Source organism: Daldinia loculata, assembly GCF_022478755.1.
Source record: "Daldinia loculata strain CBS 113971 unplaced genomic scaffold F4817scaffold_17, whole genome shotgun sequence".
Lineage (NCBI taxonomy): Eukaryota > Fungi > Ascomycota > Sordariomycetes > Xylariales > Hypoxylaceae > Daldinia > Daldinia loculata.
In genome coordinates, this window is record NW_026054871.1 from 442,163 (window position 1) to 459,684 (window position 17,522).

At 43.9% G+C, this 17,522-nt stretch overlaps 5 protein-coding genes across 5 annotated transcripts; 2 read left to right on the forward strand and 3 right to left on the reverse strand.

The window, feature by feature from the left end:
• Positions 1–2,242: 2,242 nt before the first annotated feature.
• F4817DRAFT_334241 (uncharacterized protein) lies at positions 2,243–3,972 on the reverse strand. The gene is made up of 3 exons (XM_049302866.1): positions 3,199–3,972; positions 2,575–3,135; positions 2,243–2,522 (listed from the first exon to the last, which is right to left on the reverse strand). The coding sequence occupies exons 1-3, from the start codon at positions 3,332–3,334 to the stop codon at positions 2,380–2,382; spliced, it is 840 nt and encodes a 279-aa protein (XP_049160263.1). The 5' UTR covers positions 3,335–3,972; the 3' UTR covers positions 2,243–2,379.
• Positions 3,973–4,887: 915 nt separating this feature from the next.
• Positions 4,888–6,200, forward strand: F4817DRAFT_358011 (SGNH hydrolase; the record flags this gene model as incomplete). The annotated part of the gene is made up of 3 exons (XM_049305976.1): positions 4,888–4,920; positions 4,974–5,084; positions 5,118–6,200. 3 exons carry the CDS (start codon positions 4,888–4,890, stop codon positions 6,198–6,200), a joined length of 1,227 nt encoding a protein of 408 aa, XP_049160264.1.
• Positions 6,201–10,019: 3,819 nt separating this feature from the next.
• On the reverse strand, positions 10,020–10,650 carry F4817DRAFT_334243 (uncharacterized protein). Its single transcript, XM_049302867.1, has one exon. It carries the CDS (start codon positions 10,473–10,475, stop codon positions 10,203–10,205), a length of 273 nt encoding a protein of 90 aa, XP_049160265.1. The 5' UTR covers positions 10,476–10,650; the 3' UTR covers positions 10,020–10,202.
• A 1,342-nt stretch (positions 10,651–11,992) lies between these two features.
• On the forward strand, positions 11,993–14,940 carry F4817DRAFT_67745 (uncharacterized protein). The gene is made up of 2 exons (XM_049307755.1): positions 11,993–12,308; positions 12,461–14,940. The coding sequence occupies exon 2, from the start codon at positions 12,512–12,514 to the stop codon at positions 14,771–14,773; it is 2,262 nt and encodes a 753-aa protein (XP_049160266.1). The 5' UTR covers positions 11,993–12,308; positions 12,461–12,511; the 3' UTR covers positions 14,774–14,940.
• Positions 14,941–15,593: 653 nt separating this feature from the next.
• On the reverse strand, positions 15,594–17,303 carry F4817DRAFT_334248 (DUF1649-domain-containing protein). The gene is made up of 3 exons (XM_049302868.1): positions 17,048–17,303; positions 16,488–16,826; positions 15,594–16,323 (listed from the first exon to the last, which is right to left on the reverse strand). The coding sequence occupies exons 1-3, from the start codon at positions 17,121–17,123 to the stop codon at positions 16,136–16,138; spliced, it is 603 nt and encodes a 200-aa protein (XP_049160267.1). The 5' UTR covers positions 17,124–17,303; the 3' UTR covers positions 15,594–16,135.
• Positions 17,304–17,522: the final 219 nt, after the last annotated feature.

Genomic DNA, 17,522 nt, shown 5'->3' on the forward strand with positions numbered 1-17,522 from the left:
GGGTCTAGGGTCCGGTCGCTTTCTTCCCTTTGTCTTTCGTTTTCCCTGTGGACTGGTTCTTGCATATTACCATTTTGAGGCTGCATTGCTTTTGGTCCCCTTATACCTTATACCCGGCTATTTAACTGCTTTCTTAGCTGCCCCAGTTTGGATACGGGCAAGGGGGTGGGGGTTATCTGGTTAGTGTTTGTAGTCCGTTGATCTTCGAGGCTGGGTCGAGTGATCCTTTATTATTGCCGTTGCTGTATATAGTTCCCTCATCGTCACTGGCCGCCGTGTATATAGTCTACTTAGCATTAACTTGTCATATATTGTAGCTAGCTGGGTTTAAGCTACGTGGTGTAGGATTGCTGTTCTTTTGTGATGTTGTACATCGTAAACCAGGCAAAATTTCCGTAATTCTATTTGAGATGGGGGTGAAATATTTTACTGTGTCTCGGCCTTGAATATCTACTAGTCATTTCATATTCCCCAAGACCTTGTAAACTTAATCCAAAACATGAGGCGATTTCATGTGGGCATATGGATGAGTTTAGAGACTATGAGCCTATTAGACGGTTGATCTGATAGTATAGGGTTTGGTCTGTTCGGGTCAATATCGCTAAGACGTCTTTAATTTCTGTTGTAGGAAGATACGTACATAGGTAGCGTTTCGATATGGTCAATCTTACGAACCAGGTAGGTAACTCCCTTATTTTTTTCTTAGGGAGACAAAGAGCCATTATGATACCTTATTTGACTCTGCCTAACGAGAGAAAGATGACAGGAAGAGAGCAACAGATTTAATTATTATGAATTTCGACTCTCTGCTATTTATACTATTTCGTTCTCGAAACAGGAACTAGCCGCTAAGACTTTATCAACAAACCAGAAAATCACATCAAATAAATTAAAAGCAAAATATAACAAACAAGAAAGACAGCTACGGTTGACCAAACAGGCCATTGTGCCAAAATGAAAAAAAATCTGTGAGTTTAGCTTAAAAGGGTAGTTAGCCATAGGTTAGCGCAATTAGCTCGATTTATTGCGGTATTTTGCATTTTTATATGGGAAAAATGAATTATTTCTTATAAATATATAGTTATAACGTTATATATAATATGTTTTAAAAAAGTATGTTTATTTTTAACTTTTAAAATTAATTAATTAAATTAAAAAATTTAATTATTAATTTAATTTAATTTTAATTATTACATTTATATATTTAAATAATTTTATAATTTTAATAATTATAATATTATAATTAATATTATTTTATAACTTTAATTAAAGTAAAAATAATTATATAAATTATATGTTTATATAATGTATTATTGTTAAAATATTTAAAGTTTTTTAAAAGTAATTGTTTTAAAAAGTATTACATGTATATATAAGTTTTTAAAATGATAAATATTTAAATACGAAGCGGTTTTTTACTTTTTTTAAAATGCGCGTTTTTTTATTAGTTAAATTTTATACCGTTTATTTGGTAATATTTTTATTTTTATTTTTATTTTTATATTATGTTATAATTTTATGTTTAATTTAATTTAATTTAATTTAAATAACGATGTAATAATTATTTATTTTTATATATTATTTTTATTTAATTATATATATTAATTAAAAATTATACGGTTATATATAATTATTTTAAAGTAAAAAAGTTAAAAACGAGGTTTTTTTAAATGATTTTTAATATATGTATATATGTATATATATATGTATATATATATAAAGTTAATTAATTAATTAATTAATTAAAAAACTATATTATATAAAGTTATTTAATTAATATTTTTTAAAACAATTGTTTTTAAAAAACTTTAAATATTTTAATAATAATATATCGTATAAATATATAATTTAAATATTTATTTTTACTTTAATTAAAGTTATAAAATAATATTAATTATAATATTATAATTGTTAAAATTATAAAATTATTTAAATATATAAATGTAATAATTAAAAATTAAATTAACAATTAATTTTTTTATATTATATTAGTTAAATCAATATTTCTATTATAATAAACCGTAATAAAGCTTGGAAGTATATATTTAATGTTTTTTGAATTGTGGCAAATAACCTCCTACCAATTTTAGTTTAGTGTGCGATTATTTTTTTCATTTTAGCACAGTGGCTTGTCTGGTCAACCGTAACAGCTTCCCCTCAATAGGGTGGATATCAAGTCATGGAAAGTAACGGTAAAAACACCTCATATTACATCATAACTAATAGTAGTAGTAACAGTACAGACGCCGCAAAGTGAAAGACGCTCAAGCTTGACGACAACCCTATACCCATATCGCCGCACTAGACAAACAAGGCGAGCCTCGCGGTTCTCGGAAATCATAGATCGTCATTATCATAAGGTCGACACAACCGGCGAAATTAGTGTCGGTGCAATTTATCCTTGATCTTCTGCCCGATGCTCTTCTTGTCATTGTCCTTCTTGTCGCTATGCTCCGACGCATCATCGTCTTTATCGACTTTCGCGCCGCCGACAGGATGGATCCCCTTCTCCTCTAGCAGACCTGGTTTCCTGTCAGTTATTTACCCCTATATGATGTAGCGTTGTGAACTTACGGTCAGCTTCCCTACCGGCCCCCGGCTTCGTGGCGTCGAAGTCCCCGCCGTCGGCCTGGAGGCCGCTGCTCTTAACGTACTGCTCGCCGGTGCCCTCGCCGGCACTCTTCGCGTTGGGGCCGTCTTCGTCTTCGCCGCTGGTCCCGCTGCTCTTGCTCTCGCTTTCCTCGCCGGGAAGCGGTTTGCTCTCGTCCTTTTCTATTTTACCCGCGTCGCCGCCGTGCTCGCGCGCTATTTCGTCGAGCGGCTTGGGTCCAGGGCCGTCTAGCTTCTGGGCCTCGTTCGGACCGCCCTCGGCGTCGTTGACGTCAGTAGGCGCCGACTTGGGGTTCGTCTTCGGGTCCTCTGGGGTGCGCACGTCGTTCTGAGCCTTGGTTGTGTCGTCGGGTATGCTCTTTGACTTGAGCTCTGTCGACGGGTTGTCTGGCGTGTCCTTGGCCTCTGCTGCAGTGCCTGTCTCCTTAGAGAACTCAGCATCTTTAGTGTATTCTGTTGATCTGCTGACCTCGCCATTGGTTTCGCCGTTGGATTCTGCTTTGGCGGCTTGGACTTTAGGATCCTCTGTTTTGAAAGCTCATGTTAGTTTCTAATTTGTATGATGATATATCTACAGAGGAATGTTACCAATGTTGCCAGCATCGTACGGTTCACCTTTAGAGGTGTCGCCAGTCTGTCCCGAAATAGGCTCTGGGCCGTTTTGCTTATTCTCGCCCCAGACCGCCTTAACAGCCGCAGAAGCCACGTTGCTTACGGTCTCCATGGAGAATTAGATCTTAACAGTAATATGCTAAATAGGTATATAGGTAGGTATAGAGGTATGCAGTAGGGTTAGGTATCCAAGGTCGTATGCTTGGCAGTTAAGAAATATAAAGCTTGTTTATACGCTTAGGTCGTAAAGGGTCGTGTAAATCTGGAGAATTAAGAATAGCCAAGACTAAGTGGCAGGGCAGGTATTATATGGATATATTTGCTACATAGACTACAACAGGGTAGAGGGGGCTTGTCTCTGACGTCTTTTATGATGGCATACGACCGGTTCCCTGTAAGGGAAGAATGACCGCTTAAGACGGCAGGGTGAACGCACAAAGAAGTTCCTTGTAAGCCCCGTATTCCTTCCTTTCGGCGTACGAGGGTATGTGGCTTGCCTAGATGAAGCCGAATCTGGGATTGAAGCTTTGGATTGGTTGCCACTGACCTTAACTACCTAGGTGTATACACTGACCTATATACTGACTTATACGTAAGAGCTATGGGCTACAGCCAAGTAGATATCAAGGCGTCGTATTGATCTCGATCTAGAGACTGAATTTCCAAGGAAGCTTTCGGCCAATGAAGGTAAACCTGACAATCGATTTGGTTACTTCTGCATACGTATGAATGGTCGAGAATAATGTTGCGTATGTAGAACAAGCTTATGCGGGGGGAAGATATGAGGAATACCTAGATGGGCGATGACGTTGGTGGGGTCAAAGAGATATTGACGTCATTGTGTCCCTAGCTCGGAACCGTTTGGAGCTTACATAGGTACCTCTACCTATGTATGAGCTGCAGCAAGAGGCAAGCACCTTTCAGCTGTTTCCACACTTTAACTTTAGACATTTGTTTTAAACGCATATAATAGGTGGCTTCCTTAGGTCCCGGTTACTATTTTGCAATATGCCACTTAAATGACGAAAATCACCCGAAGGAATAATGAATGCCGTTACCAACCGGCTGGGAATCCCAAGATTCTAAACAACCGAAATCAGCCTTGATTAGAGATAGAGTTATTTTTACTGCCTTTGATATTTAGCAACGTTTCTACTATTATTATTAGAAATATTGTGTTAGAAAAGACTCAAAACATTAATACATGTTAGATTTTAATGAATGATATAAAGACTTAACATAGTCATTTAGACTTATTATATGTCTACAACTAATGCAAATTGCTTTGCAAAGGGAATTGAGCATGAGCTTCACTGGGCATAGAGGGGTAAGCTTGATTGCGCCACATGTGGCCGAAGCTTTTTATATGTACTTTCCGGTCATAGATAACCTAGGAGGTAGATAACCAGATAACCGCTACGCATGTGCGTAAGGCATTGGCTTAACGCTTCCTATTGGCTTGGTCTTGTGACTTCACCTTGTGACTTCACCTTGTGATTTGCGGCACAATGCAGACAACGCATACAACGCAGTCGACGTTGACCTCCTTCGTCTTCTTATCTCCTAAATAGCTGCCTAGATCTACCAAATGTCTATATTCATATATTTTACCTCAAGTTCAGGAACTTATACTGCTCGAGCTATGTATCTTGACATACGGCCTCCATGAAGCCTAGCTTCGCTATGCGCCTGGCTGCTGTACTCACTTTGTTGTCTCCTCCGGAGTTGTTTCTGGTCGCGCGTTTCAACAGCGTCGACTAATCGCTCCGGGGGGTCAATATGTTATCGGAGACAGTGTGTCAGGCCATTATCGACAGCCGCCACTCCCTATCTCCTCGGCCTCATCGGAGGACATTAGCTCAGTTACTGGCTTCATTGCTTTGGGCGATTCCTAGGGCGATTCCTATAGTGCTGGAATTGGCACCGGCGTAGATGGCAAGGAGGATGATTGTCAGCAGGGTTTAGGTGCCCATAGTGTTTTAATCGCTTCCGATTTGTTGGCCGGTCAAGGCGGACGGAATTCTACGACGTTCCAATTTCTGTCTTGTACAGGAGCCACGACCCAAGAGATTCTGTCCAGTCGTGACGGCAGTCATGATAGCCAGATCGACGCTTTCAACGCTTCACTACCAGTAGACTTTGCGCTGTTGTCAATCGGTGGGAACGATCTTGGCTTCTTTGACGTAATGAATGCATGTGTGTTTCGCTTCTACAACTTCTACTCTGGTACCTGCGAGACAGCGCTTAAGAACACGCGAGATCAAATCGAGAGCGATGAATTCGAACACCGCCTGGAGATCATCATCATGGAAATCCTCGACAAGGTCCGTTGGGAGAAGAAGCCCTCGTTCACAATTACGGTCACGGGATACGCCCGGTTCTTTAACGATGTCACTGACGACTGTGACGAGATGAGCTTTGGCGTCTGGTGGCGCGGACCGAAGCTGAGAAAGGATCTGAGGAGTCAGATGAATACAATGGTACTCACGGTCAACGCCAAGATCCACAAGACCATCAACACGATAAACTCGCGGTTTACCAAGGATAAGGTCATCTTTATTGATTATGACAAGGGGTTTGATGGTCATCGGTTCTGCGAGGAGGGTGTGAAAGAGCCTGATTACGACCGTAAAGATACGTGGTTTTTCCTCGTAGGCGGCCCGGATAACGCCAGAAATGGGACCCGATCAAATCATATTTCTGACCTTCAGACATTGCCCCCAACATCGGCTCTGGTTGACCCATTATCATGTCTTGAGCCCGCGCAAGCATCTGGGGATTGGGGCCGATTGGCTTTGTGTTATATGGCTATGGCGAAGCATCGAAACCCAAACTTGCAGCTTGCCCGCGGAGACTTGGTTGCTGAGAACTCGATGTGGTACGTCCCAACATATTACGGCAAGACGTTCCATCCTAGGTCTCTTGGCCACGAGGCCATGAGAAATAAAATTTATGAGGTATGGCAAACACTAGAATAGTTGGCTGGTTTGGCATCTTGTTTGCAATATTGGTATGTACAGTGCCGAGTGCTCATTCTGATAACTACGTACATACTTTCTGCGCTACGCCTCGTAGAATAGAGCTTCCTTAAAGATGACGACGTCCCTTCGTGGTTGCTTTTTAGAATGTCACCGTTCGAGTTACTAGCTCGCCTGATTTTACATCTGTAGTTGGATACTCCGAACTGGTAGTTGCTTCACGGCTATTTCTTGAAGAGCTCGTCTTATTACCAAATATCCCACGTAGTCTGATCTTTATTTATAATATATTGTGACCGAAAAGGTCTGTTAGGCTGAGTATAGTATTTGCGGGGAGGAGCATAATAACCAATTACCTGTGCCGGTCCAGCCAATGGATATAATTTGTTTTAGGGGTCTTCAGAACAGTGTCTTAGTATGCCCAATTAGATACAATATATCCAACATACATCAATAAACATCTTCTTGAAGGCCGAGGGAGTGATAGTAATAATCTTGTACCAGTCTGAGTGACTGAACTCCTTTCACAAGAAGGGGCCTCCGGTATGCAGACTTTCACAACTGTCTCCACTGAATGATAGCCTATTCGAAGGATAGGCCGAACAAGCAATAGCTTAGAAACACGGACCCGAAATCTGGCCTGTAAATCCTTCAATTCCTCTAGGTAGCCGTTAGAATGCTACCAATGCACTAATAGACTAGCAATGGAGGGTTGGCCTGAACAAAGATGATTCATTGTATTCGGTCTTAGACGACCAGACCAATACTGGACCGGATCTGTGGTAAGTCTCTCGACTCGATCTGATGAAGACCTGCTGTCTGAAGCTGTCCTGGAGCCCTTGGCTCTATCACCTGGCCGTATCCGCATTGCCAGTCATTCACGTTGGGCGTCATCGGCGCCCAGCGTGAGCCTCGCCTGACCTACTAACACACCCTCCGGCCTCACATGGCTCACCAAAGACCTCGCGCCAATTTTCGACAGCGCGAATGGCGGCGACGGGCAATTTGGGGGTTGTCTCTCGTCAGCGTAAGAGTAAGAGTAAGAGTAAGAGTAGTGGTCATTGCGCATTCCATGGCTGCGCTGGAGGAGGGCCGTGTCTGAATAAATTATGCTTCACCGTCTATTCTAGCTGACGCTCTCCATGGTATTACCGGGTGAAGGGTATGGCCTGATGATTACTGGGGAATGCTTACAGACAACTGTTTACCACTAGGCTCGTGGGGAACCTTAGCTATCATGGTACATAGTATGCTCTACTATGACCAGGCATCTCACGGACGAGACGGACCTTTGGGCTGGGGTCTTGACCAGCCCGATGGCGGCCACGGGCCTGGAATTCCCGTGTTTCATAATTTATCGCATCTCGTAAGGCGTCTGGAAACACGATGTCGGGCACGTCATCGGCGTTAGTTTAATTTCTGCCTCATTGCTTCGAGGTTATTCCCAACATTTCTCAAATCCTATGCGATATGCCCATACGTATCGATCGAGGCCTCATACTATATTATACTAGACTAGACTATACTATGCTTTGCACTATACCATTTGCACTTTGCGATTCAATGCGATGTCTGTACTGACGCGGCACAAAGGTACGTAGTCGGTTGACCTGCCTAATTAGGGGTTAATGAGAGGCGAATAAAGCAGGGGTACGCGGTCAAACTCCAAGGCAGATCGCGAATCAACGGTGAACTTGGAAGATATCATTTCTTAGTATGATAGCGTATGTGTGTTATGGCAGTATGGTACTATGTATGTTAGTAGGAATTTGGAGAATTACTACTAATGTGTGATCAAAACTGGCATGGTACGACTCTGGAAAAATGCGATTCCTGCCAATGGAAAACGACAAAAAAGTCATGGATGGCCCTGGATCGCCGTGCTGCTGCTGTTGGCCGAAGTGGCGACGATAAGACTACGGATGCGGCCCCATACCGGAAACTGAACTTTACCTCTCTGCTCTGCTGGGAAAATGGTCTGCAGTGGCTTCATCCCGCCAGGCGCCCGGCTTATGTGGTTCATTGCCGGACTGGCAGACTGGCTCGTTTAATTAATTAAGCCAGAAATGGGCGCGTCGAGTTGTACGACACTGTTTTAAGGCTGTTCGGGATAGATGATTCACATACATAGCTCGTACTTGAAATTGATCGGAAACAAGAATTCGATCGTGTCTGAGTACGTAGTAGTACGTTTTGGTAGTTTAATTAGAAAGTTGAGTCAGATCGAGACAGCGAGGCTTTAGTCTAAGACGGGCCTAAGGCGATCGTCGGAATTGGGAATGGAGTTTAATGGGACCCGGCTGTCAGGCCATGCTAGGTATCATGGCTCATTGTATTCTTGGTTTATTCTTGGTTTTACTAGTCCGGACGTATCAAGATGGCGCCGGCAGATGTGGAAGTCTAAGGTGCTAGGACGGTAGGTATTGAAATTCAACATGTTCGTGCCAACTCTACCCCTTTTCGTATACGGACCAGACTTTCGGGTATTTAGACAAATATAAATACTAAAAATCGAAAAAGTCCATTCTATTGTCAAGGGTAAAGAATGAGCGCATTGGATATTGAATACCTCAGTTTACATAGTGCCATTTACATTTGATACATTTGATATTGCGTCTAAGATGCGTACATTAGGTCGAGTACCCGATAGCACTTATCTCAGTGAACTCAGACCAGTGACGCAAATTTCGTTGTACCCCTCCCGCCACACCTTTTTTTAATCAATCACATCTCCAACCTACCCCCCCCACGAATTTCGCATTTTTGGTCTAAAGTAATTTAGGCAATTTTTGCCATAATTAATTATTTAATATTAAAAACAATATTAAAAATAATATTAAAAATAATAATATTAATACGTTTAAAGTAAATTTTAATTAATTTAAAATATTTATTAATTTTATTATTAATAAATATACGCATTTTAAACATTTAAATACATGCGTTTTAAGCGTTTTAAAGCTGTAATATTAGTTGTAATATTAATTATAACACCGGTTATAACGTTTTTAAAAATATATTACGTTAAAACTTATAACATTATAATATAATATTGTATAAATATGTAAAAAAAATAAAAAAGTAAAAAAAAAATAATATTTACTTTAAATCATAAAAATAAAAGCTATTTCGTACGTAATTATAAATATAAACGCGTAAATGTAAATATTAATATAATATTTTTAATATTATTACGTATTTTTAAACATTAAAGTTTATAATATTATAACGTAATACCGTATAAATATGTAAAAAAAATAAAAAAGTAAAAAAAACATAATATTAATTTTAAATTATAAAAATAAAAACTATTTTATACGTTATTATTAAATATTAAATCATCGTAAATATAAGGTTTAATTTTTAAAAGGATTATTTCAATTATGGCTAAACACGCCAGACATGTTTTAGACTAGAATTCGTTAAAATTCTGGCTTTGTGTTACCTTTTTAGGCCTTAGGCCTACAGATACAATGACACGGACCAGGCGTTCTATGGCGCCTGTGGCGCAATCGGGCGTAAGCCCGATTCAACGAATTCTAGTCTGAGTTTACTGAGATAAGATAGCACAGGATAAGACTAAGACAAAGTTCGAAATGGATTACTACTGTATGATAGGAAAGATACATTGCACTATGTACCTGTTATGCACCTCTTATGCAGTAACGCACATAATTAACCTTTTATAGCTTGCCAAGGTGGTATGAAGTTAAAGGTATCACTCTGATTGGCTAGACGCGCTCCTCAGGCATAACAAAGGAGAAGCCACGGCGACGCGCCTTCGCGTTCCAATCACTTCTCTTCATCTTCTCAATCCTCAAACACTTTGCAGCAAGTACGCGCGACCTTCGCGACCAATCATTTTCACTTTATCTCGCCAATTTTAAACACTCGTACCATCTTCAGCTACCTACCTACCTTCATTTTGCATAGTCACCAACTATACAAGCTGAGAAAGAATCTGAAGAATTTTTGGGGAATAATTAGTGCGACGCAGCCCTTTCAAGTCCGAGTCCCAAGTCCCAATGGTACATTAGGTACATACCTACCTAAAGGTTGTTTGCTTCGCATTCCTGGGGATCGTTTAACTCCGCCCTTATCCTCACCCTCCTCGGCTTCTGCCATAGTAGCAACCATCATCATTATCACCCGCCGTTGATAGGTTATCCTAATTACAACCAATTGATATCTGATATCTCTTGCGCTACCACAGTAAACACACCCAGATAACCTCCAAACAACTCCAACAAACAAGATCTTCACAATTACGAGCATAGCGTTTATCTCAGTAGCTCAGACTAGATTCGTTGAAAATCGGGCTTACGCCCGATTGCGCCACAGGCGCCACAGAACGCCTGGCCCGTGTAATTGTATCTGTGGGTCATAGGTGCGAGTTTCAACGAATTCTAGTCTGAGACAACTCGGGCGTTTTTGGCCACGTCAAGACAGGTCCTTTTAAAAATTAAACCTCATATCTACGATGACTTAATATCCAACAACAACGTACGAAATAGCTTCTATTCTTATGGCTCGGGGCTAGTATATTGTTTTCTTTACCTTCCTATCTTTTTTGCATATTTATACGGCATCGCGTTGTGATATCGCAGGCCTCGACGTCTAAAAACACGTAATAACATACCAAAACAATACCAACACCCACATATACACCCACAACCACATATAAAATATTTAGTTTTTTTCAATCCAAGGCTAGTATAATGGATTCCCAAGCCTTCCCGCTATTTTGCATGCCTGTACGGCATCGCGTTGTGATATTATAGACCTTGACGTCCGAATTGGTGATATATTCCCAAAAACGTTGCGACCGGTGTTGCGACCGGTGTTGCGACCGGTATTGCGGCTAATCATCACCCCGGAACGCTCGGAACGCTTAGAACGCGTATATTTAAACGCTTAAAACGCGTATATTTACTAATGATAAGGTTAGTAAATGTTTCAGATCAATTGAGACTTACTTTAGCTATTGTTTTCAATGTTATTTTTAATACTGAATGAGATGATGTGCCAAAAATCGCCCGAGTTGCCTCAGACCAGAGATGCGAAATTCGTGGGGGGGGGGTAGGTTGGGGATGTGATTGGTTAAAAAAAGGTGTGGCGGGAGGGGTACAACGAAGTTCGCGTCACTGGTCTGAGTTCACTGAGATAACATAGCGTTCGCATCCGTTCAGCTATCTTGTTATCCTGCACAGCCCATCCGGCAATCGCAGGTTAAAAAAAAGACCAAAAGGCAGGGTTCTGGCCTGCTTCGAGACGGCACAACTATCAAAACTGGCCAACCATAGCACGTGCAGAAGCACATCTTTGCAAATTCCCCCACTCCGTAGAAACTAGGATTCTTCTTGACATTCCTTGCAAATTGGTCCGTCAAGTCTTGTTTAAAACAAACCTTGTTAGCACTTGTCATGGTCGTGTCAGCCCACGACGCTATCGACCAATCCCATCTTGCATTTTACCTCCATCTTCCCATCTTCCCATCCGCACATCCACCGGCGGGTCTACCTAAGTGGATCTTTTGCTGAGCTGGCGTTCTGCTTTCTGCCAATCCTGGCACACTCTATGCTACTTCCATTAACCCTATTCGGTCTTCACTCTGCTCCCCGGTCCTGGTTCAATCTATTCTCTGCGTGCCGACCCTGCAGCCTTCTTAGGCTTGACACACCCTCTCTTCGACTCTTTTGCTAGTCGGTCTTGACCCAAAAGACCCAAAGGCATTCCTGTGCTTCTATTGCACCTGTAACGCCTGCGTACCTAAACTAGCAATAGGTAGTCCAAGGTCGCGGAAACCATTCAGTATCTCGATCCCCCACGAACCGGCTCTCCCCATCTCCTCCATCTCTTCCATCTCCTTTCCATCCCCTCTTCTTTCTCCATCGTTTCCCTCCATCCGTCAGCAACCTTCTCCATTACTACCATCTACGATATCAATGACAGCATTACAGCCACTATTGTGTATATCGTTATTTGAACTTTACGACAGCGGTTCACTTTTGAGACCTTCTATGCGTTAGGCACGACAAGTGCCTGATATCTGGCGCGCCACAGGCAACCCTTGCTTCGTGGCTCCACAGCTAATTAAAGTCACCCACCGTGAGTTCTCACTGAGTACTAGATCGTTCCATTTTCACCAATCTCTCAATCGTTACGCAGCCCAAGAAGCGGGAACAAGAACCTGAACTTACAAACGAACTACACTTTAAGTCACACATTAATCGTATCTATATCCTAACCGATATCAATAGCAACTATAATAGTATTGCCGAGCGACGAACAACGCAAAAACATTGGCCAATATGGTCAAACCATCGCTTTTGTCGGCCAACTCTGAGCCACTTCACATATTTCAAGATGACTACCTGGACCAGCCCGCCCCATCTATCAGCCGGGCACCGATGCCCTCGGTTAATAAACAGCAATCTCCTCGCCGGGCTCTACAGAGCTCAAATGGAAACGTAATATTTAACCCGCCCAATGCGCACGCGAAACAACATTCACCGTTTAAGGCAACCGGGCGCACCACTTCCTCCCCGATGACACCGCTCAGATCGCATGGCAGCAAGCTGAATGCCGTATCGATACTACCGCCGGCGTCCCATGGACAGACAACAGATTCGATGCAGAAGAAACAGCCGTTAATGTCGAGATTTAAGACGGTTGTTCAAAAGCCGCTAGTGGAAGCAAACGCAGGTTACGGAAAAGAGAATGTTCATCCTACGCTATATCCCGCGCCGTCTACCTTCAATCTGAGCCTGGAGAACTACTATCAGAATGCACCGCCCAGGAAGCGAGCATTACTCGAAGCCGCCCCAATTCAGGACTCGAGACCCGCGAAAAGGGCCAAGCTGGAAGAATCTCCCTTACCGCCACACGATTCCTTCCCTGCGATTGAGGACACTGGCGCGAAACCATCATATAGCTATGCTCAACTGATTGGAATGGCAATTCTACGTGCCCCTCAAAGGCGACTTACACTCTCACAGATCTACAAGTGGATTTCGGATAACTTCTCCTTCTATAACGCTCAAGATGCGGGGTGGCAAAATAGCATTAGACATAATCTCTCCCTCAATAAGGCCTTTATCAAACAGGAGCGACCAAAGGACGACCCGGGCAAGGGCAACTACTGGGCCATAGAGCCTGGAATGGAGCATCAATTTATGAGAGAGAAGCCGAGCAAGAAATCTACAACAAACACGGGAAACCCCCCTTTTATGTCCAGTCGGGTTGAGCCTCCGCGCATTGAGCCTACTAGTTTCCATGATGGTCTACCTTCTCTACCTCCAGTGCTCCCAGCACAACCGAACCCATATATTCATGATTCGATGGTATCACAAGACCTAGGTCAAGCTGGACCTGAAGTCTCGTCTGATGCTACTATTCCGCTATCCGATAATATCGGACCAGAAGAGCAACCGGACAAGAGCCAGGAACAAGGGCAACCTCCGGAAAGTGGCGCATATTCTCCTCTCCCTCCTGCTATACATTCATCGCCCCCGATTCCTCGTCGAATGGAAGCCCGGAGCAATACTCCGCCTCCAACTAGGAGAGAGCCTCCTTCATCTGGCCCTCACAAGCGTGGCCACGGGCGCAAGTACGCTTCGATGGACGCCTGTATGGATGATAGTGGATATATCTCGTCCTTGGAGTCGTCAGCTATGCGCCCTAGAGGTAATCGAATCCTTAGTTCGGGAGCTGATCGTCCCCGAATTAAGCGAGGACGTGCCGAAGAAGAGATTGCGCGGCTTCGTGCCTCATCCTATGATAGTCCTACTAAGGGACGCCCTTTTGAGTTTGCCCCTCCCTCTTCATCACCACTAAGACGGACAAACGGCGCTGGTCAGATGTTACCTCCTTTGACACCCGCTGTTAAAATAAAGCCGCCCCCGAAGCCTCCTGCTTCCGTTTCGCCCAACACGAACCTACGCATACACAGGGACAATGTTAGGTCCATGCTTAATTCGCCTCTTCGTCGTGTCAGCAACATAACTGAGGATACAATGCCGTGGAGTCCAGCATTCCAAATAGACGATTCGCTGTTTAACTTTAACGATTTCGTCACGGACCCCGCTGAGTTTGATATATACCAAGATCAGTCCTTAGATCAATTCTTCGGTGCTGCGGATAATGGCTCCCCCTTGAAGCGTTCGGCTAGGAGGGGTCGCCTTGACCGATCTATATCTACTAGTGTCCTTAGTGACCTCACGAATTCTGCATCGAAACGGTCGATTACGTCGGCTCCCTTGCTGAAGGCACCGGCTTCAACAACCCCCCTGTCGTATGAGACTCCAAGTAAGGTGTTCGAAGACATATCCTCCCCTAGTAAAATATTCTTGCAATCTCCTATAAAGAATGTTTCTTCTACGAAGAATAACTGGATGGGCCTGGAAGACTTTTGCACCTCCCAATTCTTCGAGGACGATGCGGACGAGGGTACAGGTATAGATATCCTTCAGGGCTTTGAGAGAATCAGTGGTAGCCAACCTCCTCGCGGTCTACCCGCTTCCTCCAAACCCTCGAAGCCGGCTTTAGGTCGTAGTTTTACGACCAAATTTTAACGCGCCTGCGCTGCACCCCTAGGGGTGGCATATTATCACATTGATGATGATTACGAATAATGACCTCATTGCATCTCGGATATCTTCGATTCGACTGCGTTAAATACGCTGCCTACCTTCGACGAATATAGACCTTTTCGCCTACCTTCTTGCCCCGCGGCCGGCGTTCTTGCCTATTGTTTGATATCATAATGACGACACGTGTCAAGTACATATTTCACCACAACGCCTACATAATGAGATCTGGATTTTCTCATTTGCTTTTTGCTTGGGTTTTGTCTGGCGCAGATTCAGGGTAGACCATCTTCATAGTCTCCCCTATACACGCGCCCTTTAGCCTATGATCTTTAGTGGATTACGCGGAAGCATGCGATAAGGCGTTGGTTGGATGGAATGTCCTTGAAAAGAAAGGAAGGCGGGGAAATCAAGGAATTGTGTTGAGGCATGGTGCCTCCGGAGGAGTTTTGCGAGTTGGAGAGACCCATACTCGGTTGAGATGGGATATGTTGCTCTAGTGATAATTTTTCTACTTTTTTTGTTTGCGAGGACGGACGGACAACTAGGATAGCCCATGTACGGCGGGACAATCATTGGAGTTAGGGTTCATCTTGCGATGCTTTTCTATCAGTACCTACTTATCTACGTAGTACTCAGTCCGGTCTTATACCGCAACTTCGACCTCCTTTTTTTCATCTGAACCATTTTCGATCCGTAGAATGGTTTCTATTTCTCTTGTGACTTGTGCTGTAGAATATGCTCGCATGCTTAGACTAATACGATACTCTTGTCACGATGTCACGATGTTCCGAAGGACTGTGTATAGCTAGCTCATGGTGCATACAATATATTTACTTACGATGGGGGTATCAATCGGTGATGCAGTTATAATTACACGGGCCTACCATGACGAAATCCGCGAAGAAGCCCAAGTCTATCGTAGGGGGATCAGATTTCCCTGAGCGCCGTTTCCCAGTCCAGAAGTTACAGGTAGTTAACATGAACGCCTTTCCCCTTTCCCCTCGCTCCGAATATTTTTGGTGCTCGCTGTCCCCTTTCCTTCACTTCCCCGCTCGTTGGTTCACGATGCGTTGTGTTACCGTTGCCATTATAGCCTCCGCTCCCTCCTTAGTTGTTAGTTGGTTGGCTAGTTAGATATTCCCGCCTCGACTAGCCTATGCCCGGATTCTATGCGTGTCCTGTTCCTGCGCCTGCCTATGTATGTATGTATGTGCATATCCCGTATTCGCCTACGCAGCCATATATGTCTCTTTCCCCAGCTACAGCATTTTTATTGTTGATGTTGATGTTGATGTTGATGTTATCCGACAGAGGGCCCTAAATAAGTAGTATTGGCTTCAATACCTAGTATATGCCAATTCGGGTGGCCCAGCCTGCGTCCTTTTGATTCACGTTGATTTGGTAGGGGAAGGGGTTGGCTTCGCTGGTGGTTATGGGCGGGATGTGGTCTTTGTGGGTGTTGACGCTGGTTACGATCTTCATGACGCTTGTTAGGAGGGTTTGCTCCATGGCTTTGCGGACTTTGGCGCGTTCTGTGTGGGCTGCTTGTTAGCGGATATAATCTACGTTTTATTTTACTATAGTATTTCATAAGGGCAGCTTGTGAGGGCTGAAGGGATTGTATGTCTAGCGTGGATAGCTAGATAAAGGGAGAAGTGTTATAAGGGATAGATAGATAGGGGGGAGGGAGACAAACCGCTCTCTGTGCGCGGTTCTGCTACGGTGACCTTCACCGTCCAGGATTCCCAGCAAACTTCCTCGTCGCCGCCGCCGTAGGGAAGATACCACGTCTTGCGGCGCTTCTTCTCGAAGAACTGGACCGAGATGTTACCGCGGCCGCCGGCGCTACGGTGGGAATGCGTGTGCGAATGTGTTCGTTCGGCATCGAGTTCGCGCGCGAGCTCAGCGGCACGCTTCTCGATCATAGTATCCAGCTCGGCATCTTCGACGTACGGTAGCGTGATATCGAGGACCTCGCGCGAGCGCGGCAACAGCGACGGGAAGAACCGGTGGAAGAAGATGGTGTGTAAAATTCCTGTGTTGGGAGTTCTACGCGTTAGCCTATGTAGACATATATTTATAGGTAGGCAGATCTGTGGGGAGAACGCAAAGGTGGATGCGGGATATGGGGATTCAGCTTCGTGGACGACGGCGGATGGATGGATGGATGGACGAGCGAGTGATGATGATAGGTAGATAGACGACAACAACGATGACGGTCGCGGGGCATATGATTGGATGAATGGGGTTTAATACCTCTTACTACATCGCGGACGGAAGCCGGGTCGGCAAAAGCCTCGAGGATGAACTCTTGGGGTGTTTGTTGTTCCATAGTATAGTTTGCCAAGTCGGGGATGGTTATGGGGTTTGTTAGGAGGAAGTTTTTAGGGAACTGTTGACCTTCCCGAGGTCGTCTATCAGCAGACGCCGGCACGATGGATAGATGATCATCAGTCTGATGCGTCTGATGGAGGGGTCCCGACAAAGGGGCTGAGCCGGAGGGGGAAAGACTTGGAACGTGGGGTGAAAATGCACCTGTACAAAGAGTACATGTACTATGTAATTTAGTAGAGGTAACCTCATGCGTCATATTAGCCACATCTATGTAATCCGTATCCTGTGGCTTATACTGGAACATACCTAAAATCCCACACTAGGTTAGCTGCAGGGGGCTGCATACGATCAGGCGCTTATCTTATCAATTGCTAAGGTAAGGCTAGTGTTGGACGAC

Excerpts from the sequence above, each read along its gene's own strand:
- F4817DRAFT_334241 (XM_049302866.1), bottom strand. The coding sequence starts at position 3,334 with ATGGAGACCGTAAGCAACGTGGCTTCTGCGGCTGTTAAGGCGGTCTGG. Across the intron at positions 3,136-3,198 it reads GTACGATGCTGGCAACATTG|AGGATCCTAAAGTCCAAGCC; the intron begins GTAACATTCCTC and ends CTTTCAAAACAG. Across the intron at positions 2,523-2,574 it reads GGCCGGTAGGGAAGCTGACC|GTCTGCTAGAGGAGAAGGGG; the intron begins GTAAGTTCACAA and ends ACAGGAAACCAG.
- F4817DRAFT_334243 (XM_049302867.1), bottom strand. The coding sequence starts at position 10,475 with ATGCTCGTAATTGTGAAGATCTTGTTTGTTGGAGTTGTTTGGAGGTTA.
- F4817DRAFT_67745 (XM_049307755.1), top strand. The coding sequence starts at position 12,512 with ATGGTCAAACCATCGCTTTTGTCGGCCAACTCTGAGCCACTTCACATA.
- F4817DRAFT_334248 (XM_049302868.1), bottom strand. The coding sequence starts at position 17,123 with ATGGAACAACAAACACCCCAAGAGTTCATCCTCGAGGCTTTTGCCGAC. Across the intron at positions 16,827-17,047 it reads CGTCCGCGATGTAGTAAGAG|GAATTTTACACACCATCTTC; the intron begins GTATTAAACCCC and ends CTCCCAACACAG. Across the intron at positions 16,324-16,487 it reads AGAACCGCGCACAGAGAGCG|AACGCGCCAAAGTCCGCAAA; the intron begins GTTTGTCTCCCT and ends CAGCCCACACAG.